Below are 24,766 nucleotides of genomic sequence, written 5' to 3' on the forward strand. Positions count from 1 at the left end.
AAACATTTCCTGTGATTCTGAACTCTGTAGTCACTGCATTGAGTTATTGAATATTTTCTTGTTCTTTTATTATTTATTATTAAATATATTTAAACCTTTTAATTGTGGCTGGTTTGTTTAGAGATATTTAAGCTCTTAGAGTACTTGCATATGTATTTGGTGATACTGTATAGGCCACTCCTAAATAGCCTTAGTCTTGGTCACACTTACTATTTGGATAATATTAACATTACACAGTAAGATTCGGCACCCTTTGGTAAGAGCCTTAGAGTAGCTAATAAATAGCTGGCTGGTGGCAGTGATAACTACCATATAGTATGGGCAGAAGGGGGGCATAGATAATCACCCTGTGCCAGCCTTTCCCAGGAGTGTGTGTGTGTGTGTTTGTATATCAATCAAATCTCAAAGTGTGTGTGTGTGTGTGTGTGTGTGTGTGTGTGTGTGTGTGTGTGTGTGTGTGTGTGTGTCAGCTACTTGGGTAGGGACCTGAAGCACTGGTTGGATACAGAGGGTGCTGGAGGTCTTAGCTTGGCCACTCGGCTGAGATCTTAACCTTATAGCTCTACCAGTGGAGAGTTATATTGGGTATCTGGAGAAAGAGGGAGAAACCAGCCCCAGATTGACTGTGATCTCTGTGTGCTCTTAAGGGAAATTGTACTTTATTTTGTGTGTAATTGTCATTCTCCCAGTCTGCATATCCCTCACTGGTACTAGTGGTGAGGATTAAGGCTCCTTGATTACTGAGCCAGTACAGGGGTGTCACAACCCCTATTTAAATCATAGCTAGCTACAAGCCCCAAACTGTGATTAAAGATGCCTACTTCACTTCTCTGGGCCCCTTTAAATCTATCAAGATTCAACCTTTTTCCCTGTTCCTGGATGACTTTAACTACCCAACCATAGATTGGAAGAACTACTCACACCAAAACATAAATGCTCAGAGATTCCTTGATTTTCTCAATGCAAATACCTTGAAGCATCTGGTTGACACTCTTACAAAAGGTGATAATATCTTGGACTTGGTATTAGCCAACATGAGTAACCACTTCAGCTTCTTTGCAGCGTCATCCTCCCTGGTAAGATCCGAGCACAAAGAGGTCACTTTCGAAGTCATCATTTCCCCTGACCTCCCCAGCTAAGGTCAAACAAAAAACTTCTCCAAACTGATTACAACCTCCTGAGGGAAGTTATAAACAGCTTCACAGCCCCACCCCCCTCCATAGGAAGTGGCACATATGTCCAAACCTACACCAAAGTTCTATACAAGCATTTATATAGCTACATGGAATCAGGAATACCAGACAGGATAAAGTCATCCTCCTCAAGGAAGAGTAAACCTGTCTGGTGGACATCTGCAATAAATAAACTCTATAATAAAAGGAAAAAAATGCTGTCTAGGTCCAAGAATGAGCAGGTGCCTAACTGGAAGCAATCTCTCCTTAGCCTGAGAAAGCAAATAAGAGCACTAGTGAAATCCTCAAAAGCAAACATAGAGTTAAAACTGGCCACATCTACTAAAGACAATCATAAGGCCTTCTTCACATATGTCTGCAATCTCAAAGTAAGAACATACAAAAATGCCATAGATATAGCCAACCTGTTGGCAGACAGGTTCAGTGAAAACATCACCCCTCTGTCCCCCAATCAGTAAATCAGGGCATCCCCAGCACTTGTACCTCCTCCCCTTATCTCTAGGGAGTAAGTCATCACTGCCCTCTCAAAGGTAAATAATACAGCCTCCATGTGACCTGATAACATCACAGGCTGCATCCTACATGAACTCAGGCAGGAACTTGCAGCACCATTATGCACCCTATTTAACCAAAGCCTGAGTACCAGCTTTGTCCCAGCCAAGTGGCGGTCAGTCTCTGTCATCCCTTTGCACAAAGGCAGAGCATCCACTGATCCAGGAAATGATATACCCATCAGCCTAACTAGCCTGATCTGCAAGGCCATGGAACAGACTATCATGGACCTCATTAACAAGGGGAGATTGGCAACCTCCAAACATTCGATCCCACACAGTTTGGTTTTGTCAAGTGGAAGTCATTTCTGTTAAATTTGGTCAACTTCTTTGAAACAGTTACCAAAGCCATGGATGAGGGGAAGATGGTGCACACCACCTACCATGACCTGGCCAAAGCCTTCAATACTATTCCCCAATTATGTATAATAGATAATCTCTCTCAGCTAGGCATCAGTCCATATTTTATCAGATAGGTAGCCAACTGGCTCACTGATAGAACCTACCCAGTCAAAATAGGGGAAGCCACCTCAAGTAGTAGCTTTGTAATGAGTGGTATACCCCAGGGATCGGTCTTGGGACCTCTGTTGTTTGGAATATACTTTTCTAAGGTGCAGGCCAAAACCAGTGGGCTATGGCTGACCAAGTTTGCAGATGACTGCAAGCTGTGGGCTGTCATAAATTCCCCTAGTGATGTGGTCATCCTGCAAAAGGTTCTCACCCAGACAAATGATTGGTGCCAGAAGCAGGGGCTCAAACTGAATGCCAAACAATGTATCATCATCCCCTTTGGGGAGAGTGATGTCCCCACAAATTATCACTTTAATAATAAGGTCCTCAGCATGCAATCAGTTGTGAGGGACTTGGGCACTTGATAGCAAACTGACTTTTGACTGCCATATTGCCTCCGTTGTATGGAAAGCTTTCTACATGGCACACCTCATTAGTAAGGATAGCTCATCCAGGGACAAGGAGGTCATAACATCCCTATATTCTTCCCTTATAAGACCCATTACTGAGTACAATGTACCTTTCGGCATGTACCTCACAAAGCACATGCAGCAGCTGGAGAGACCACAGAGGTTCCTCACCTGGAGAATCCAGGGCCTCAAACATCTGCCCGACATGGATATGTAAAAGTCCTGTCCCTGTACTTAATCTCATACAGACTTCTCAGAAGTGATGTCTGTCTGGCATACAAGGCAATTCCAGACCCCACCTTGATGGGACTGCTGCATATCTGCAAGTTTAGCTTCACTAAAGTAAACTGCACGCATGACCTCAACCTGGTCTGTGACATCAATAAGACTTGTTGGCAGAACAGATTTGTGTCCCAGAGACTCCACCTTCTGTGGAATAGACTCCCTCTCTACGTCAAGCAGAGTACCACATTAATCCTTTTTAAGTACAACCTGGATAACTGGATGGGGAACAGAAAATACACCCCTGGGATTCCACCTGTGTCCCTGCTGGACAGGGACATCAAGTGCTGACTTGTAGGAACATGAGCTAAACTCTTAGCTCGACTTTTATGGGCCTCAGGGCCAAAAGCCTAATAACTTCCTATGATCCTATGATCTTATGTACCAAGTATAGAGCAGAATTAATTCAAGACCCTCAATGAGTGTGGGGAGGATGCCAAGCAGATGGGAACTCTGGGAAAATGAGCAGGAGACAAATTGTGCTGTAGTTACAGCTGAACTACTGACTTTTATCTCTGCAAATGTATCTGTAGAAAAACCAGTTTATCAGTTGCATTTAAGAGTGAATATGCATGTCGAAACAGTGGTTAGGCATCCAAAATATGTCAGTAATATATAATTAGATGTCTAGCCTTGAGCTATTGTGCAATATTTGTCTCCAGGTCCCTTCCATAATTGATTAACACCCAATAGGGCTAAGCCAATTAACAATGCATAAACATACATGCATGCATACATACATACATACACACAGGCATACATGCATGCATACATACATACATACATACATACACACAGGCATACATGCATACATGCATACATACATACACACAGGCATACATACATAAGTGAATCGTACCTTGACAAGAAAAGCCAAAACTTTACAGTGGTAAGTTGATCAAGAGGTACCACATCATTATAAATTATAATTTTTTTAAGGTACCTAAGGGTTATATTATTATGACAGCTATTAAGTAGGGCAGGACCAGCTTGAATGTCACATTGATGGGGGAAGGATGTGAATTTAACACGTGTACCAATAACACTTTGTTTTACAGCACAATAAACCACTCCCTTGCCTGATATAAAGTATATATACATATATTTAGAAAGCTTGTGAGGAAACTATTACCTGTTAATTTTGTTTTACTTCGATCGCTTGTCTGTGTACCTAATAAAGGATTTTCGACTGGAACAGACTGCCTGCCTTGCTTGGATTACTTTCGAATACTTAGTAATTCTGTACAATATTTCATATTTTATATATATATATATAAATATATATATATATATATATATATATATATATATATATATATATATATATATATTTGTTTTTTTTTTTCACTTACGGCGAGTTTAAGTTCGCTACTTCTATTACTATACTAGAGATATATGGACTAAAAATCTTCCACACAAAGAAGTTTCTTACACTGTTTTGATATTGTGATTTTGCTAACGTGATTAATAGATAAAATTCTATAAAGTCACTGTTAATAGTTGTAGTATTTTTATGGGTGATGTTTATGTTAAAAACAAGAAACATTTATTAAAAAAAGACATAAAATGAATATGAATGCCATAGGATGACTCATTTCCCTTCTTTCTGAATTTTAGAGTTTTACTTACTACTGGACAGATGGAAGCCAAATGGACTATAAGTTCTGGGCCCATGGTTCACCTTCTCATGGCTTTTTTTCTTCAGCTTGCGTGCTGATGGAAACAAAAGGTGACTTAGTTTCATTTCTTTACTAATGACATGATTTGATATTTGCTAAAGATTTGTTTTGCCTTACTGTAAGTTTCTTTCATTTACATATTGTTAGCTTTGATTTAATTTGCACTGTGTGTGCTTTTAGTCAGTGTCTTTAGTAAAAACATGTTATAAAGGTGAATACATTCATAGGGCTGAGAGCTGTTAAATGCTGAGATGTTATTAAGGTTTGACAAACAAAATCACATTACAGTGAGTATATTACAGCTTACAGCATGTTCTGTAATCATGCAAGGAGAAATTTAAATTAAAAGCATAAACTCATTAATCAGCAATTAAAGCTGTTCCCATTAGTGAACAAATAACAATACTACTCAGAACTGCATCTGATGCATAGAAATATCAAACATTTGACTTCAAAGAAGAAACCCTAAGATTCAGAAACATTTCTCCAGATTGCAATAGGCAGAGCTGCACTAAGTGTGCCCACACAGGGTGTTTGTGATTCGCATACGGTCTCAGCGCAAGCAGCAGAGACCGAGCAGCAGAGCTGTCTGACGTAGATGTTAATTGAGGTATAATGATATGATAATGAGATGGTAATGAGCAACGGTATTAAAATGAGGATTCTGTGGATTTATTTATTTGACATTTGTTTACCAGGAAAGTCTGACTGGGCCAGAAAAAGTGCTCATTGTCAGCAGAAGCCCAGGGGGAAAAGCCTTACAATCACAACCTTTCAAAAATCTATTTCAGATATTTTGTACTATATTCAAATGAGTTACAAACATGGATGGGCAATTCAGAAATATATAATAACACAAGGTGCAAATGCCAGTGATAGTGACTGCAGCAAAATCAAAATTTGCATGTAGGATAGTCACAGGAATATGCTAGGGCTTGCCACTGCACTAATGAGCATATGCATACAATATACTATTAGTGCCACTATGAGCCACAATCATGAGTGTTGTTTCCCTCAGACTATGCTTGACATTTCATGGTCTTCATAACACCAACATTGTAGACCAGTACCACATGGATAGGCTCCCCATAAAAGAGCTGGTAAACTTGTTTTGGCCACATCTGCAGGCCACTGCTGCCACATGTTCAGGCCACTGGGAATCTTGGACTACCCATCTCACTGGATACAAAGATATGTCTGTCTGTATGTTTACTAGTTACAGGGCCTTTCCAGCAACTAACAGAGGACACAGTGGGGGTATCTCTGTCATTTCCTCAATGCCACGCTGCAGCATGTGGGGGGATATATGTGGTTTCCATGTACCACAGAGGAGAAAGCCAAAGTCATGCAGGACACCTACAAAGTAGTTTGTTTCAGTGATGTGATGGGGCCATAATCTACATCCACATTGAAATAAAGGTCCCTCCTGGAGACCTGGGAAGAAGATATGTGAACCATAAAGGGTATCACTCTATTAACTGGCAGGTGGTCTGTAATGCATAGGGTATTATCTACAATATGTCTGCAGATGATCCAGGCAGTTACCATGACCCTCACATATGGCACACCTGTGACCATTACCTTAACAGTTTGTGAGGAGATACTTTCCACATGACCATTTCTTTGACAATGCTGGATATGCTTACAATCTTGGTTTGTGACACCCACTCAAAATCCCCACACTTTGACAGACAATGCCTACAACTATGCTTTGTCAAACATATGTGTTGTTTCTTTTTCGTATTTCTTTGATTTTCAAACTGGTATTCTTTTATGAACTTACAAAATTAATAAAGCATTCAAATTACATATGGGTTGTTGTGGAGCATGATTTGGGCTTCACTGTCTGGATGTATCTAGTGGAAACCTGAAGCATGATTCTGGCACATGTGCTAAGATATTTTCAGTGTTTGAAATGGTACATGGAATGCAAGTTAGGAAGCAGTACCAGGAACTGGGGAAAATTCAGGATAATCATCTCCCAGCACAGCAGGCACTTGAAGCTATGCTAGACTTATAGCAGCAGGGATGAGCATGCTAGGTGAAGGTGGGTGCAGTTTGCCATAACACTGACAAAGATAGCAGTTGGCGCATCACCTTGGTCCATAGTAAAGTATATATGCAATGGTAAAAGGGATGCATGTAGACCCAATACCAGACTGTGCTTGCCCTTGCATAAGCTGGTCACACTGCGTCAGATGTAGGTAACCTAAGTAACAGAGTACAAAGGGCAGGGCATCATCATTTATACACGCAACAGAAGGAACACAAGTTTGCTGTATGTTCTACAGGAATATGTCTGGGAGCTATACAAAATGCAAACTCTACAGTATGCTGTTTGCAGGACTGAGGTGGGTACAGAGAGTGATTATTGAAGAACACTTTGGGAGGGGTCACTGTCATGGGTTGTCTGTGCCTGTGAAGCATTGCATGTTGCAGTGCTGGGACACAACCTCATTGCTAGGTACTACACTGTGGCTAAATATAATGGACAGGTACATTTATTTATTTATATATTGACATTTATTAACTGGTCCAGCTGGGCTTGTGGCCCATTTTCAGTGGAGACCTGAAGAGAAAAGCTAAAAAAAACACATACAGTTTACAGAGAATCAAACATTTGAGTCAAAAATATGGTCAAAATCAGTTATACAAGAATGTTAGAGAGATAAAGCAGAAATGCAAACACATGATATATACATATCAATATTTTTACAGACTAAAATGGCATGCATAAGAAATGAACAGCCATTCTGTGCATGCCACTGCCCACAAGAGCTGCCACTGACCAGAAGTTTCATAGGTGGAATCACAGCCCTGGTCATATGTAGGTGTGCTATGTGACTGTGAATGATGCGCATTACCAGACGTGCCACTGCAGTGAGTACTACGAATATGGGGGTCCCCTCCACACTCTATGTCATCATGGAAGTGCTGGTACTGTGTGACTATGAACTCACCCATCTATGTCCATGATGGCTACCATCTCTGGAAGCAGAGGTAGATCATCTCCATTAACCACAGCTGGTAGGAAGCATGTGCACATGCAGGAGGATAGGCCATGTGTCAGAATGCAATTTTGTCTGTCAAACATGTCACGCTTATTAGACATGCACTTTTATAAGTCATTCCACACACCCTGCAGCAACTGTATTATCCCAGCAGTGGCTGAGGTGGTATCAGCTTGTGCCTCCATGATGGTGCTGCACTATGTTGGGCTGGGTTACACTCATTGACATAACTATCGCTTGGGGAGGGTGGTACTCATGCTTTCTATATGCAACAGTACATTCACACACCCACACACACACACACACACACACACACACACACACACACACACACACACACACACACACACACACACACACACAAACACACACACGCTCATGCGCACATGCACACGCACATGTGCGCGCTCATACGCACACACACACACATGTGAGAGACACTGACAGCTGGACCACAGGGGGTGACACTGTCCTGACTGCTTGTGTCTGCAGTTGTGTCCATGGTCTGGGTAGAGGATCTTGTGTGCAGACTCCCTCTGTCCCTGATTATGCCAGATGTTCAGTAACATCATTGTTAGAGTCAGACCTATGCCCACCATCAGGTGGTGGAAGTTGGATGGTAGAAGAGCTGGACAAAGAATCACTTGTAAAAATACTAAAGCAGAAGACCTAGTCTAAACCGCCACCTGTACTTCATTCCCTGTGCAGATATAGTAAGATGGTCAAAAATGGCATTAAAGAGTAATATAATCTTAACATAAAGTCAAAGCAAAAAGAAGTTGTGCTTTTAAGGAAGTTGTTTTATTTTATCAAGTGTCTGCTGAGAGACATTTGTTTGGTTCCTATGAAAGTTAATTTGATATTTAAATAGGTTTTTTGAGTATTTGTTTTAAGTCTGATGAAGCGTCCAGAGAGACATGAAAGCGCTTACTTTCATAAATAAAGAGGACATTTATTTTACAAGCAGTTGTGGATTTATGGATATTTGAAGCAGTTGTTCATCTGGTTTGCTTCGATTGTCGTGGAGTATTCACCTTTCTCTTTTTGCTTTGGAACAGTTTTTTGTTTGGTGATGCCTTACCCCAAGGTGTTTTATTTCTGGACATTTAACATAAAGTCAAGTTAAATGGTAGAGATGGCAAGAGGGTGGAAAAACACTGAGATGAAAAGAGCACGAAGTCAGTGCAGTGTAGGCAACAGAGAATGAGAGCTTATGATCAGAAGAAAAGGGCTCATTAAAGACAAAGGTTCATACAAACTGTGTAAGGGCATGAGCTGGAAACAGCACTGCAGCTAAGGAGGGAATAGTAAATAACTGGCGGGATATTTTAAATACAGGCTAAGTGGGGTTGAGGCAATGTTATAAATTAAAAGAATTGTGGGAACTTGGACAAGTTTACAGAGTATAGTTCAGGTTAAGGGATTAGGGTTGATGCTAAGTGTACAGGAAGTAGCCTACGGTTTTGGTATGTAAGTATGCTTGTGGAGAAGGTGCTACGTATCTGTGGTGTGACAAAGGTAGAAAAAGTAGTATTAACTATTAAGAATCGGGAATTACACAACAGGTAAAGTATACTGTGTTTAATTGATACCATATTTTTACTGGAATCATAGATGTCCTTCCATATCACTGCTGCAGTATTCTTAACTGAAGGGATCGCCTACCAGGGATAGTCCATTATCCGGTCAGTATAGCAAAGCCTTTGTACATCACATGTTTGCTTCCTGCATAGGGGTAGGACATAAAGCTGATGCACAGATGCAAATACTCTTTGCTGCCAGTAAGAATGCCATTATCAAATGTTGATCTGATTGTCTGTCTGCTGTGTTGGTTACCAAACCATATTCAGGTAAGTGCCTTGCTGGGTTTCTTCACTATTTTTTCTAAATATTGCTGTTGTTTGTGTTCATGTCATCCAAGAGAGGGAAAATGTCAGTGTGGGAGGTAGATTCCCCATAAAAAACATCACAACCAGTGTCTTAAGTGCTTCCTACGACTATACACAATGCTCTATCTCTCAAGTGTGTATCCCTAAGAGCCTCCACAGTCATTTATCTTACCTCTGCATGTATCTCAAGAATGAGTGTCTTAAATTGTTGGCTGAGGGTGCTGTGGTGGAATCTTGCCATCCCAAGGGACAGTCATCTTCCAAGAAGAAGGTGAAAAGTCTAGGCCTGATCCACTTGTTCTCTAGCCTCCATCAGATGAATGTCTAGAAGCTAGTGAAAGTCTTGAAGAATATCCTGTGCTTGAATAAGATTCCTCTGCTGCGATCCTGTTGGAGGCCAGCATGGATCTGAGTTTTCACACATACTATGTGGTTCTTCAAATGTCTGATTTGGGTGTTGCGGGGGAAATTTAGTCCAGGAAGATATTCCTACTACAATTATTGAATCCCACCAATGAGTGAGCCACCTAGGGTTGTTAGGGCAAACGGCCCAATTAAAAAAAGGCAAAAGAGCAGGCAGATTACCCCTGTTGCTAAAGATCCCCAGCATGGATGTCAGGATTTTAGTCAAGGCTTGTTTAATGCCTTGATAGCCTTTAAGCCTCCTCAAGAGGTGTCAATCTCTGCTCCTCTCTGGTCTTCCATGACTGTTAAGAGGACAAGGGAACTGGATTCCTAAGATGAGCACCTAGATAACGGAGAAGAATTCCTGGCATACCCTTCTCATATTCCTTCTCCTCTGGACTATGGTTCAGAGGAAGAGGATTCATTCAGCCCAGAGTTCCCCTTTGAAAGAATTATCCTTTGGGGATACTATTGCTCATATGATGGAGTGCTTTAAGTTGGATTGCTCCCAGGTCTCTGACATCCAAAAGAGATACTATAAGCTTCTACAAATGAAGTCTTCTAATCTCTCTGCAGTCCCATCTGTGTTGGCAGTGCTTTTGAGCACCTTCTGTGCTCCCTCTGTAATGCCTGACTCTCATCCCCTGACCCTTAGGAAACCTGACAGGTTCTACAAGGTGCTTGAGGACTGTACGTTCTTGTTTAAATGGCCTTCTGCTGACCCTTTAGTGGTTTCAGTCTCAAATGATAAGCCTTCTAACTTTTGCCTTCTTCTAAGTTCCTTCCTTCCTTCTGATAAGGATAGTACAAGTATGGAAAGGTTGGGTAAAAAAGTATATACTGCTGCCACTTTATCGTTTAGGGTTATTAATTATCAGACCCACATGACCAGGTATGCCTTTGCTTTACTTTCTCACTTAGCTAAGTTTGTGTCTGATCTTCATGATTAAGAATGGAAAGCTTCAGCCCTTTTCCTGCTTGGGTACATATCCCAGGCCACTTGTCACTCCAGAAAATGCAGTTACGATGCTGCTGATGCCTCTTCAGGGCTGTTGTTTTTGGTTCTGTGATGATGCGATATTCTTGGCTACATCTTCTGGCCTTGCCTGATGACATTAAAGCCAAACATTTATAGGTTCATAGGTTCATAGGTTGGTGCTAGACTATTGGCCCTAGGGCCTATACAAGCCTAGCCATAACAATTCCCTGGCTGTTTCTTCCCACGCTATTTACTTCCCTGGACCCCTGTCTAGCAGGGCAACTGACGTGATCCCCGGGGTGAATTTCCTTTTTCCCACCAATCATCAAGGTTCCTTTTGAAGAGGGGCCAAAGAGGCACTCTGCTTGACATGTATGGGCAATCTATTCCAGAGTCTGGGGAGTCTCTGGGTCAGGAACCTTATCCCTCCAGTAGGTTTTGTTTATTGTGATGACAATGTTTAGATCCCTGGAGCATGTGGCTCTGAGGGATTGGGATTTCTTTAAGTGTAGCATGTCCAACAGCTCTGGGTTTGACATGGCCTTGTATGTTAAGCAGAGATCGCCTCTGAGGTATTTCAGCGGCCTTTCCAGTTGTTGCAGATGTCTTGAGAGGTACATACCAAATGGGGGCATTGTATTCTATAATGGGTCTAATGAGGGATGAGTACAGTGGGACAATGACCTCCTTTTTTCTGTATGAAAAACCCTTAGTGATAAGGTGTGCCACATAGAAGGATTTCTGACTGTTGTGGTGATGTAGTTATTGAAGGTGAGACCACTGTCCACCTGTGTCCCTAAGTATCTTATCACACTTTCAGTGTTTAGTGTATTGCCACCTATGTGGTAATTCACGGGTACATGTTTTTTCCCAAAGGGGATAGCTATACATTTCTTGGCATTGAGCTTGAGTCCATGGCTCTGGCACCAAGCATCTGTTTTTGTAAGGCCCTTTTTTAGAGTATCCACATCATTTGGGGATTTAATAATGGCTCCCAGTTTGCAGTCATCTGCAAACTTTGTTAGCCAGAGTCCTTTAGTGTTGGCCTGTACTTCAGAGAAGTAGATGCCAAACAAGAGAGGTCCCAGGACTGAACCCTGAGGTACTCCACTTGTCACTTGTCTGGAGCTAGATTTGGAGTCAGCTACTTTTACAATGTGGGTTCTGTCAGTAAGCCAATTGGCAACCCATTGAGTGACGTAGGGATTAATGCCCAGCTTAGTAAGTTTATCTATGATTCCAGAGTGGGGGATGGTGTCAAAGGCCTTGGCGAGGTCTAGATAGGCTGTGTGGACTGCCTTACCCTCATCCACAGCTCTGGAGACTGATTCAAAGAAGTCAATCAGGTTCAGGAGACAAGATCGGCCCTTCACAAACCCAAACTGGGTGTGGTTCAGTGTTTTAAGGTTGCCAATGTCTTTGTTTATAAATTCTATGATAATACGTTCCATGGCCTTACAGATCAGGCTCATCAGACTGATGGGGCGGTAGTTCCCGAGATCCAAGGGGGACCCTTCCTTGTGGAGTGGGATAACTGTAGCTGTGCGCCACTCAGTGGGCATGAAGCCTGAGGTGAGGGTATGATTAAACATGACACTTTGTTTATGGCAAGGGACCACCAGATTGGCTTCCTTTTTTTGGAGGAGAGCATCTTGGTTCTATTTGGGATGGCACAATTTATGCATGAGTGGATGTGCTCATACAGTACCTTAGTGTAGGACTCAGCAGTCGAACTTTCAGTTCCCATCTGCATGGGTGTCATGAAGTTTGTAACTTCTGACTTGAGTAGCATGAAATTGGCTTTGGGGAAGTTTTTTATGGAGGTTTCCTTACTGAGGGGTGGAGGTGGGATGTGGATGTTCAGGGTGATTAGCTAATTGTCTGACCTGACCAGCGAGGGGGTGACCATAGGTGTGGAGCATCAAGTTCCCATGCTGGTAATGTCCAGGTCTAGGATATTGGAGCCCCTAGTGGGACTATGGATTAGTTGATCCAGGGCATTGGAATTTATGAACTCGAAGAACCGTTAGGCAAAGGTGTTGGTACACGAGTAGATTTCCCAGTTAATGGCAGGGTAGTTGAAATCACCCAGTATTAGAGTGTTTGGTTGTAGATTAATATTTTCCAGTATGTTTAGAAAGGTGTAGTGAGAATCTTGGGGCATGGTGCAGGATCTGTAGCAAGCTACAATTTGGATTGCAGTCTTACCTAGTGTTACTTGCACCTGGAGAATTTCAGATGCATTGTGTTGGGCAACTAACCTGGTGGTGTGAATATCCTTGGTGAATATGGACACTCCTCCTCCTTTAGTGTTTCGATCCTGGTTTGGTGGCCGAAAAGTGTGGTAAGAGTTGTAGCCTAGTATTGCAGGGGTGCTCTCTAGAGCCTTGAGCCAGGTCTCAGTTACTGCATAGATATCGATGTTCTCCATTTTTAGGACTGCCTCGAGAAAGTGCATTTTGAGGTTTAGACTTCTAGCATTGAGTAGCATTACCTTCAGATTTTGCTTGCTTGTACCTGTTACGGTGGTAGTTTTGTACTTTGAACTTTGCCTAAAAAAGGCACTAAGGGGTGGCAAGAGGCTTAGCCAGTAACCTGAATCCCAGGGGTGACAGGTGCAGACCATCTCTGGCAAAGCATTGTGGTCTGTCGATCATGTCATTCCAGGCAAACAAATACTGGATCCCCTTTGAATGACACCAGAAGCTTAGCCAATTATTGAAGTCAGTCATGTTGTCCTTATATTGTGGTATAATTCTGGGCAAAGGCAGGATGCTACTCAGGGCTAAGGTCATACCTGCCTGGGCCACATGATCCGAGAGCTCTTCCATGTCTCTTTTCATGTAGTCCAGGGACAATCCAAGATTAAGGGATTAGGGATGATGTTAAGTCTATAGGAAGTATCCCATGGTTTTGATTTGTAAGTATGCATGTGGAGAAGACACTACGTATCTGTGGTGTGACAAAGGTAGAAAAAGTAGTATTAACTATTAAGAATCGGGAATTACACAACAGGTAAAGTATACTGTGTTTAATTGATACCATATTTTTACTGGAATCATAGATGTCCTTCCATATCACTGCTGCAGTATTCTTAACTGAAGGGATCGCCTACCAGGGATAGTCCATTATCCGGTCAGTATAGCAAAGCCTTTGTACATCACATGTTTGCTTCCTGCATAGGGGTAGGACATAAAGCTGATGCACAGATGCAAATACTCTTTGCTGCCAGTAAGAATGCCATTATCAAATGTTGATCTGATTGTCTGTCTGCTGTGTTGGTTACCAAACCATATTCAGGTAAGTGCCTTGCTGGGTTTCTTCACTATTTTTTCTAAATATTGCTGTTGTTTGTGTTCATGTCATCCAAGAGAGGGAAAATGTCAGTGTGGGAGGTAGATTCCCCATAAAAAACATCACAACCAGTGTCTTAAGTGCTTCCTACGACTATACACAATGCTCTATCTCTCAAGTGTGTATCCCTAAGAGCCTCCACAGTCATTTATCTTACCTCTGCATGCATCTCAAGAATGAGTGTCTTAAATTGTTGGCTGGAGGTGCTATGATGGAATCTTGCCATCTCAAGGGACAGCCATCTTTCAAGAAGAAGGCCAAAAAGTCTAGGCCTGATTCGGTTGTTCTCTAGCAGATGAATGTCTAGAAGCTAGTGAAAGTCTTGAACAACATCCTGTGCTTGAAAAGATTCCTTTGCTGTGACCCTGTTGGAGGTGGGCATGGATCTGAGTTTTTACACATACTCTGTGGCTCTTCAAATGTCTGATCTGGGTGTTGAGGGAGAAATTTAGTCTGGGAAGACATTCATATTACATTTATTGAATCCCACCAATGAGTGGACCACCAAGGGTTGTTAGGGCAGACAACCCACTTAAAAAAGGCAAAAACCCAAGCATATTACCCCTATTGCTAAAGATCCCCAGCATAAATGGCAGGATTTTACTCAAGGCTTGTTTAATGCCTTGATAGCCTTGAAGCCTCCTCAAGGGGGTGTCATTCTCTGCTCCTCTCATGCCTGTTAAGAAGACAAGGGAACCTGATTCCTGAGATGAGCACCTAGATAACGGAGAAGAATTCCTGGCATACCCTTCTCATATTCCTTCTCCTCTGGACTGTTGTTCAGTGAAGAGGATTTATTCAGCCCAGCTTCCCCCCATGGAAGAATTATCCTTTGGGGATACTATTGCTCATAAGATGGAGTGCTTTAAGTTGGATTGCTCCCAAGTCTCTGACATCCAAAAGAGATACTATAAGCTTCTACAAATGGAATCTTCTAATCTGTCTACAGTCCCTCTTGTGTTGGCAGTGCTTTTGGACACATTCTGCACTCCCTCTGCAATGTCTGACTCTCATCCCCTTGTCCCTAGGAAACCTGACAGGTTCTACAAGGTGATTGAGGACTGTAAGTTCTTGCTTAAATGACCTTCTGCTGACCCTTTAGTGGTTTCAGTCTCAAATGATAAGCCTTCTAACTTTTGCCTTCTTCTAAGTTCCTTCCTTCCTTCTGATAAGGATAGTACAAGTATGGAAAGGTTGGGTAAAAAAGTATATACTGCTGCCACTTTATCGTTTAGGGTTATTAATTATCAGACCCACATGACCAGGTATGCCTTTGCTTTACTTTCTCACTTAGCTAAGTTTGTGTCTGATCTTCATGATTAAGAATGGAAAGCTTCAGCCCTTTTCCTGCTTGGGTACATATCCCAGGCCACTTGTCACTCCAGAAAATGCAGTTACGATGCTGCTGATGCCTCTTCAGGGCTGTTGTTTTTGGTTCTGTGATGATGCGATATTCTTGGCTACATCTTCTGGCCTTGCCTGATGACATTAAAGCCAAACATTTATAGGTTCATAGGTTCATAGGTTGGTGCTAGACTATTGGCCCTAGGGCCTATACAAGCCTAGCCATAACAATTCCCTGGCTGTTTCTTCCCACGCTATTTACTTCCCCGGACCCCTGTCTAGCAGGGCAACTGACGTGATCCCGGGTGAATTTCCTTTTTCCCACCAATCATCAAGGTTCCTTTTGAAGAGGGGCCAAAGAGGCACTCTGCTTGACATGTATGGGCAATCTATTCCAGAGTCTGGGGAGTCTCTGGGTCAGGAACCTTATCCCTCCAGTAGGTTTTGTTTATTGTGATGACAATGTTTAGATCCCTGGAGCATGTGGCTCTGAGGGATTGGGATTTCTTTAAGTGTAGCATGTCCAACAGCTCTGGGTTTGACATGGCCTTGTATGTTAAGCAGAGATCGCCTCTGAGGTATTTCAGCGGCCTTTCCAGTTGTTGCAGATGTCTTGAGAGGTACATACCAAATGGGGGCATTGTATTCTATAATGGGTCTAATGAGGGATGAGTACAGTGGGACAATGACCTCCTTTTTTCTGTATGAAAAACCCTTAGTGATAAGGTGTGCCACATAGAAGGATTTCTGACTGTTGTGGTGATGTAGTTATTGAAGGTGAGACCACTGTCCACCTGTGTCCCTAAGTATCTTATCACACTTTCAGTGTTTAGTGTATTGCCACCTATGTGGTAATTCACGGGTACATGTTTTTTCCCAAAGGGGATAGCTATACATTTCTTGGCATTGAGCTTGAGTCCATGGCTCTGGCACCAAGCATCTGTTTTTGTAAGGCCCTTTTTTAGAGTATCCACATCATTTGGGGATTTAATAATGGCTCCCAGTTTGCAGTCATCTGCAAACTTTGTTAGCCAGAGTCCTTTAGTGTTGGCCTGTACTTCAGAGAAGTAGATGCCAAACAAGAGAGGTCCCAGGACTGAACCCTGAGGTACTCCACTTGTCACTTGTCTGGAGCTAGATTTGGAGTCAGCTACTTTTACAATGTGGGTTCTGTCAGTAAGCCAATTGGCAACCCATTGAGTGACGTAGGGATTAATGCCCAGCTTAGTAAGTTTATCTATGATTCCAGAGTGGGGGATGGTGTCAAAGGCCTTGGCGAGGTCTAGATAGGCTGTGTGGACTGCCTTACCCTCATCCACAGCTCTGGAGACTGATTCAAAGAAGTCAATCAGGTTCAGGAGACAAGATCGGCCCTTCACAAACCCAAACTGGGTGTGGTTCAGTGTTTTAAGGTTGCCAATGTCTTTGTTTATAAATTCTATGATAATACGTTCCATGGCCTTACAGATCAGGCTCATCAGACTGATGGGGCGGTAGTTCCCGAGATCCAAGGGGACCCTTCCTTGTGGAGTGGGATAACTGTAGCTGTGCGCCACTCAGTGGGCATGAAGCCTGAGGTGAGGGTATGATTAAACATGACACTTTGTTTATGGCAAGGGACCACCAGATTGGCTTCCTTTTTTTGGAGGAGAGCATCTTGGTTCTATTTGGGATGGCACAATTTATGCATGAGTGGATGTGCTCATACAGTACCTTAGTGTAGGACTCAGCAGTCGAACTTTCAGTTCCCATCTGCATGGGTGTCATGAAGTTTGTAACTTCTGACTTGAGTAGCATGAAATTGGCTTTGGGGAAGTTTTTTATGGAGGTTTCCTTACTGAGGGGTGGAGGTGGGATGTGGATGTTCAGGGTGATTAGCTAATTGTCTGACCTGACCAGCGAGGGGGTGACCATAGGTGTGGAGCATCAAGTTCCCATGCTGGTAATGTCCAGGTCTAGGATATTGGAGCCCCTAGTGGGACTATGGATTAGTTGATCCAGGGCATTGGAATTTATGAACTCGAAGAACCGTTAGGCAAAGGTGTTGGTACACGAGTAGATTTCCCAGTTAATGGCAGGGTAGTTGAAATCACCCAGTATTAGAGTGTTTGGTTGTAGATTAATATTTTCCAGTATGTTTAGAAAGGTGTAGTGAGAATCTTGGGGCATGGTGCAGGATCTGTAGCAAGCTACAATTTGGATTGCAGTCTTACCTAGTGTTACTTGCACCTGGAGAATTTCAGATGCATTGTGTTGGGCAACTAACCTGGTGGTGTGAATATCCTTGGTGAATATGGACACTCCTCCTCCTTTAGTGTTTCGATCCTGGTTTGGTGGCCGAAAAGTGTGGTAAGAGTTGTAGCCTAGTATTGCAGGGGTGCTCTCTAGAGCCTTGAGCCAGGTCTCAGTTACTGCATAGATATCGATGTTCTCCATTTTTAGGACTGCCTCGAGAAAGTGCATTTTGAGGTTTAGACTTCTAGCATTGAGTAGCATTACCTTCAGATTTTGCTTGCTTGTACCTGTTACGGTGGTAGTTTTGTACTTTGAACTTTGCCTAAAAAAGGCACTAAGGGGTGGCAAGAGGCTTAGCCAGTAACCTGAATCCCAGGGGTGACAGGTGCAGACCATCTCTGGCAAAGCATTGTGGTCTGTCGATCATGTCATTCCAGGCAAACAAATACTGGATCCCCTTTGAATGACACCAGAAGCTTAGCCAATTATTGAAGTCAGTCATGTTGTCCTTATATTGTGGTATAATTCTGGGCAAAGGCAGGATGCTACTCAGGGCTAAGGTCATACCTGCCTGGGCCACATGATCCGAGAGCTCTTCCATGTCTCTTTTCATGTAGTCCAGGGAAGTACGTCTCAAGTCATTCACTCCAACATGGACAATGACAGAGTCATATTTGTACTTGCTGTGGAGTGACTTGAGTGCATGAGTTATGTTACGGATCCTGCCACCTGACAGGCAGCTCACTGTAATTTTCTTCTTGTTCAGCCTGGTGAGTGGGACATCAGTATGCCTGAATATAGAGTCACCTATGACTAAAGTGTTAGGTACGTTGTCTTGCCTTAGGGGCTGTTGCTGGGTGGCACATTGGTGTTGCGAGCTATGTGACACTTTGGTTGTGATTGGTGTTTGCGTTTCAGCTTTGGAGGTGCTTGTTGCTTGGGCAGGTTAAAGTTAAGGGCCTCCGCATATGTGGATTTAGTGTTGCTATGTGTGGGTGTTGGTGGTGTGAGTTTAGAAGGGCTATGTGTTGCTTGAGGTGTAGTGCAGGTGTTAACCTTCTCCTCTTGACTGTCTAGCACAATCTTGGGTGGAGAGAGCTCTGCTTCCAGTTTGGCTTTGTAAGTGCATCTCTCACAGGTTGTAGTGTTGGGTGGTAGGAGGAGAGGGTTGTCTATGTACATAAGGCAATTGCTGCATTGCCCCAGTATGCTCAGATTCACCAGATGGACAGGAGAAATCAACGGAAGCTGACCCTTGGACATGCCTGGTTTGGTGCTTTTTTTTTTGAAAAGTACAGGAGCTGTTTTCCCTTACCTTAGCAAGGTACTTTGCAATTATAGGCTGTTTAGTGCCTATGATTAATTTCTCCTTATCAATAAGGAGAGCTGAGTGCTTGTATCAGTTTAAGGCTTCCTAGTGCTTTCCAGCAGGTATTAGAGCAAGTGCTAGTCACAGGGATGCTTAGAGGTAAGATGAAAAAAAATGCTTTATCCTAAACACTGCAGTCTGTACTAGAGAAGTTAGATGTGAAAGTAGGTAACTTATGTTTTACCTGTCTAAAAAGTTAAGTTTTAGTCGAGAGTCACTATTTTTAAAACAGCAAGATAGATTGAAAGGGGGTGATCCTTTTGTATTCTGGTACTATGGAATACAGTAGAATGGCCAATAAATTTAAATAGTTGAAGGGGAGTGATTTCACAAAATGATAATTTTGTGCTTACTCACACAAGCCAGTGAAAGCAGAGAAGAAATGAAATATATGGTCAAATTAACATAAGAGGCAGGCAACTAGAAAGACAGTGGTATTTAAGAACACGACAGTGACAGGGTGGGGGGGGGGTGAGTAGAACTTTCTGCCTGACTCACAAGAGACAGAGCTGTGGTGTCTTTTGAAGTTTTAATATGCAGTTAAAAGCAGAACACAAGCAAAACACAAGGTAAAGAAAACAAATCACAGCACTCAAAATATAAAAAGGCAATAAACTAATACAAAATACAACAACAAATAAAAAGCAAACCAACCTTTCCTTCACAGCAAATTGTAGCAGTCTGGGTGAGCCTTTCCAATTAAGCTCTGAAATGTTTTATTTTACCACTTAAATAGAAGGTTTAGTTCCTAGCTCCACCCCATCAGTTCACAAATAATTAATCTTAAGTGATCTCTTCTATCTTATGTATGAGTCCTTTTGATCAGTTCTAATTTCTGCCTGACTCACAAGAGTCAGAGCTGTGGAGTCTTTTGAAGTTTTAATGTGCAGTTAAAAGCAGAACACAAGCAAAACAAAAGGTAAAGAAAACAAATCACAGCACTCAAAATATAAAAAGGCAATAAACTAATACAAAATACAACAAATAAAAAGCAAGCCAACCTTTCCTTCACAGCAAAGTGTAGCAGAGTCTGGGTGAGCCTTTCCAATAAAGCTGTGAAATGTTTTATATTACCCCTTAAATAGAAGGCTTAGTTCCTAGCTCCACCCCCTCAGTTCACAAATGATTAACCTTAAGTGACCTCTTCTGTCTCATGTATGAGTCCTTAATTGATCAGTTCTAATTTCTGCCTGACTCACAAAAGACAGAGCTGTGGTGTCTTTTGAAGTTTTAATATGCACTTAAAAGCAGAACACAAGCAAAACAAAAGATAAAGAAAACAAATCACAGCACTCAAAATATAAAAAGGCAATAAACTAATACAAAATACAACAAATAAAAAGCAAACCAGCAAAGTGTAGTAGAGTCTGGGTGAGCCTTTCCAATAAAGCTGGTTTTGATGCTCCTGTGGGTAATAAAATTTTTTTTTTGGGACAGCAACTGCTGCTGAGCTTTTTAAGTCCCTGCAGGATAAGGGTAAGGCCATTCAATAACTCAAGCATATTTTTGTCTCCTTTATACCCAAATTCAGAGGAGTTACACTTCTAAATCTGCCTTTGTTTTAGTCAGACTCATCAATCTCCCAAAGGTAAGAAGGAATCCAGGTGTATTCCTCCTAAATCCACTCAGACAAGCCTGTTTCTATCTGACATTTTGCCTGCTCTTCCCATCAGCCAGGCCCCCTTTTCTCTTCAACTTTCACTGTTTCTCCCAAATTGGAAACAGATCACCTTAGACTCTTTGGGTGCTGTCTGTCATCCATCAGGGTTATTTTATGAGATGAAAAACTCTTTCCCTCCTTTTCAGGCATTCCTCAGCCTCTTCCAGCCCAGCTCTCTCTCTTTTCCCAAAGATTTGGCAGTCCCTTATGGATCAGGACAGCATTCAACCTGTTCCACACACCCAATTGGGAAGAGGTTTTTACTCCAAGATATTTTTGATTCCTTGTAAGGAGGGGGGGGGGATTTGGAGACCAATTCTGGAGCTCTCTTTCCTCAACATTTTTCTCAAGGTCCCTTATTTTAGGATGCTGTCTCTTCAGACTTTGTTTTCTCTTCTTGTTCCCCAGGCCTTCTAGGTCTCTCTAGACCTCAAGGATGTGCCTATCTTTACATCCTAATTCACCCTATATTAAGGACATTTTTATGTTTCTCTGTTTCATCCTCTCATTTTCATTTCTCTGTTTTTTCCTTTGGCCTTTCTACTGCCCCAAAGGTATTCACCAAATGCCCTGCTCCTGTCATTGCCTTTTCCAGGCTTCAAAGGGTACAGATAATCCCTTATCTAGATGACCTGCTTATTCAGATTCCTTCTCCTAGCAGTCTTTTACAAGATCTTCTCTTTACCACTTGCCTTTTACAAAGTCTGAGGTTCACCATCAATCCCAAAAGGTTGGTGCTTATGCCATATTTTTCTCATTTTCAGGACTCAGACCATACCCATTTTAGCTTCTCTTTCTACTCACAAGGTTTTGTCACTGGCAACCTTCTTGCAGTCTCTTTTTCCTCTGTCCTCTCTCAAAGGTTTATGGCCTACAACATTCCCCGTGCTTCTCCTTGCCAGGCTCCATATGAAGAAGCTTCAGTAGTACCTCAAATTGGTGTGGCTTCAACATTGTCACCCCATGGAGTTTTCTGTTCCATTATTTCCTTGTCACATACTCAAGATTCAGTGGTAGATTCATCAGATTTTTCTCAGTCCAAGTCTGCCCTTTCATTCTCCAGTTCCTTCCCAAGAACTGATCATGGACACCTCAGATCTAGGATGTGGTGATTCTTGTGGCCCTCTGAATGTTCAAGGTCTCTGGCCTCTTCATCAGAGATCAGACCATAAAAATTTAAAATAAATGATTCTGCTTCTGGCTCTACAGGCCTTTCATCCCCTTTTTCTCCACAACCCACTGAAAATGTTTATCTGCAATACCACTGTGATGTGGTATATCAACAAGTAGAGAGTGTACAAGGTGTTATCTCTTTTGCAGGATACCTCTTTAGGCCTGTGATGTGCCTATCAGTTATCAAGTGACTCTTCAAGCAGCTTACATTCCTTCAGAGCACAATCTAGTGGCAGACTTGCTGGCAGTTCCAGAACAGAGGCTCACTAATGGATGCTTCAAATGGATATGTTTCTGGACATAGTCCATCCATGGGGTATTCCTCATATAGATCTTTTTGCCCCCCCTTTGAACAGATAACTTCTTCTATCCTGTTTAAGAGTGCCAATTCCACTGACTTGGAAAGTAGATGCCCTGTTTTTCCTTGAAGGGGACGTTTCTATATGCCTTTCATCCCCTTCTTCTGCTGCCAAGAGTTCTGTACAGGATAAAGGAGGACTCTCCCAAAATCTTGTTGGTGACTACCTTTTGGCCCAGACAGCACTACTTCCCCCTTCTTTTTTTCTGGCCAGGGACAATCACCACAAATTACCTCACTGGATGGATCTTCTTGCACAAGACACGAGATCCCTTATCCATCCTCACCTGTCCACTTTCCAAATGGCTCTGTGGGTGACAGGGCTCTGATCCCTTTTAAGCACCTCTTTTCTAAGGATGTACTTCAGGTTCTGCAAGAGACCAGGAAATCCACTACCATAAAATCATATATGTCTAAGTGGAACAGATTTTCTGATTGGTGCTTCTCTTACCATCAAGATGCCTTCCCAGTAGGGGGTTTCTCTGCTTCTGTCTTATCTGTGTAATTTGCTTCATGCTGGCCTGGCATATTCTTCAGTTAAAGCTCAACTGTCAGCTGTCTCCACTTGTCTGCCTTTGAACCCTCCTTTGGCCTCTTCGTTTGAAACAAGCAATTTCTGAAAGGCGTCCTTCATGTCAGGCCCCTGAAAAAACCTATTCGTCTTTCTTGGGACCTCAATTTTGTTCTTGAAAAACTGACTCAGGGTCCTTTTGAACTTGATATTTCAACTTGCTTGCAACTTTTTCCTTGAAAGACTGTTCTGATGTTGGCTCTTACATCTGCCAAGAGAGTATCTGAGCTTCAGGCTCTTATGGACATTCTTTCTTTTTTAATTTTTCACAGAGACCAGGTGTCTCTTTGTACTAATCCTTATTTTATGCCCAAGGTGGTTAATGAGTTGTCTCTTACTCAGTCTATTCAACTTCCTTTTTTTCTTTCTCTGCAGTCTGCCAGTGAGAAGGTTCTCCACACCTTGGACCTATAGAGACAGCTCATATATTATTTGGATAAAACAAAGGGTATTCACAAATCTGAGCAACCTTTTGATTCTTTTCATCCTAGGACTTTGAGTTTAGCTGTTTCCAAGCAAACCATTTCATCATGGATCTCTAAGGCCATTTTATTTTGTTATTCCTTTTATGGCAAATGTCTTTCTTCATCTGTAAAGCCACATTTTACTAGAGCAGTCACCTCTTCTGGTGCCTTTTTCAAGGGTTTGGGCACCAGTTCCATACTTGAAGCTGCTGTTGCTTGGACTTTTGTTCATACCTTTACTAAGAATTACAAATTGGATGTTTCCAGGGCCAGCAGGTTTATCCAGGGCTATCCTCCATGGGTTTGTTGAGGATTCTTCTGTGCCTTCATCCTCTTCCTCTTCCTCTTAGCTCTTGTACTCTCCCTTCTGTGAAGAAAACTGTAGCAGTGATATGGAAGGACATAGTACAGTTGTGTAAAATCTTACCATCACAATAGATGTCCTTCTGTTCACTGTTGCAGTATTCACTCCCTCTCTCCTTCCTCTCCCTGCTATAGCTCTTGCCCCTGTCTTTTGCTACCATCCTCACTGAAGGGCTCTCACTTCCTTTCCCTTCTAAACTTTTTTCTTCTGGATGTATATATTCTACATTGTCCTTGGGGGTATTTTGCTCCTCCTGGGGCAATTCAGTTCTAAGTATTCAAGTCTATACGTGTGTGTGCATTTGTTTGTGAGCATGTGTTTGCATGCAAGTGCTCGAGTGAGTGCATGCATGAGTGTGCAAGTGAATGTGTATATGTGTGCGTGTATGTGTATGCATAAGTAAGTGCTTGCATGACTGAGTATGTGCATGCATGGGTGAGCAGGAGTGTGTGGGTGTTAGTGTGTCTGCTTGAGTGTATGTGAGTATGCATGTATAAGTGTGTGAGTTTGAATGTGAATGCATGAGTGTGTCTGCATGAGTGCATGTGGGACCATGAAGTATAGAAGTGAGATGTTCCCTAGTATGTTTTATCTGCATATCTGTGTGAGAATTATTACCTTTCAGTTTTTTTTCTTCTTTCACATTTTTGGTATATATTTTTTAGTCTGATATTATGAATAAAGCCTTGATGAGGTTCTTTCTTTCTCTCTTGTTTTAAATTTTCACTTCTTATTATTTACACCCTATTTTAAATGTGTACCTTAAGCATATAGATTCAAAATAAGGATAACTGATATTATAGATTACGGAAGTCTAAAATAACTGTGCAAATGTATTTGCTAATTTGCTAGTATTATTTCTTTGTATCAGTAATTATGTACATATAAATTTAACTTTGTGCAACATAGCAACAATGCAGGCGACTGGTCATGATGACCATAAGATGCTTAGCCATATACTCTTT

General features: G+C 42.1%; 1 protein-coding gene across 1 annotated transcript in view; it reads left to right on the plus strand.

Annotated features, from left to right (window-relative positions):
- The window catches only part of LOC122803316 (proteoglycan 3-like), a 257,685-nt gene that overhangs the window by 137,775 nt on the left and 95,144 nt on the right, over positions 1–24,766 (plus strand). The window contains exon 5 of the mRNA XM_044072882.1: positions 4,564–4,675. Coding sequence (XP_043928817.1) covers positions 4,564–4,675 — 112 coding nt within the window. The remainder of the gene's footprint in view (positions 1–4,563; positions 4,676–24,766) is intronic.

This window comes from Protopterus annectens, chromosome 5.part1, assembly GCF_019279795.1.
Source record: "Protopterus annectens isolate FY-2018-M chromosome 5.part1, PAN1.0, whole genome shotgun sequence".
NCBI classification, from domain to species: domain Eukaryota; kingdom Metazoa; phylum Chordata; order Ceratodontiformes; family Protopteridae; genus Protopterus; species Protopterus annectens.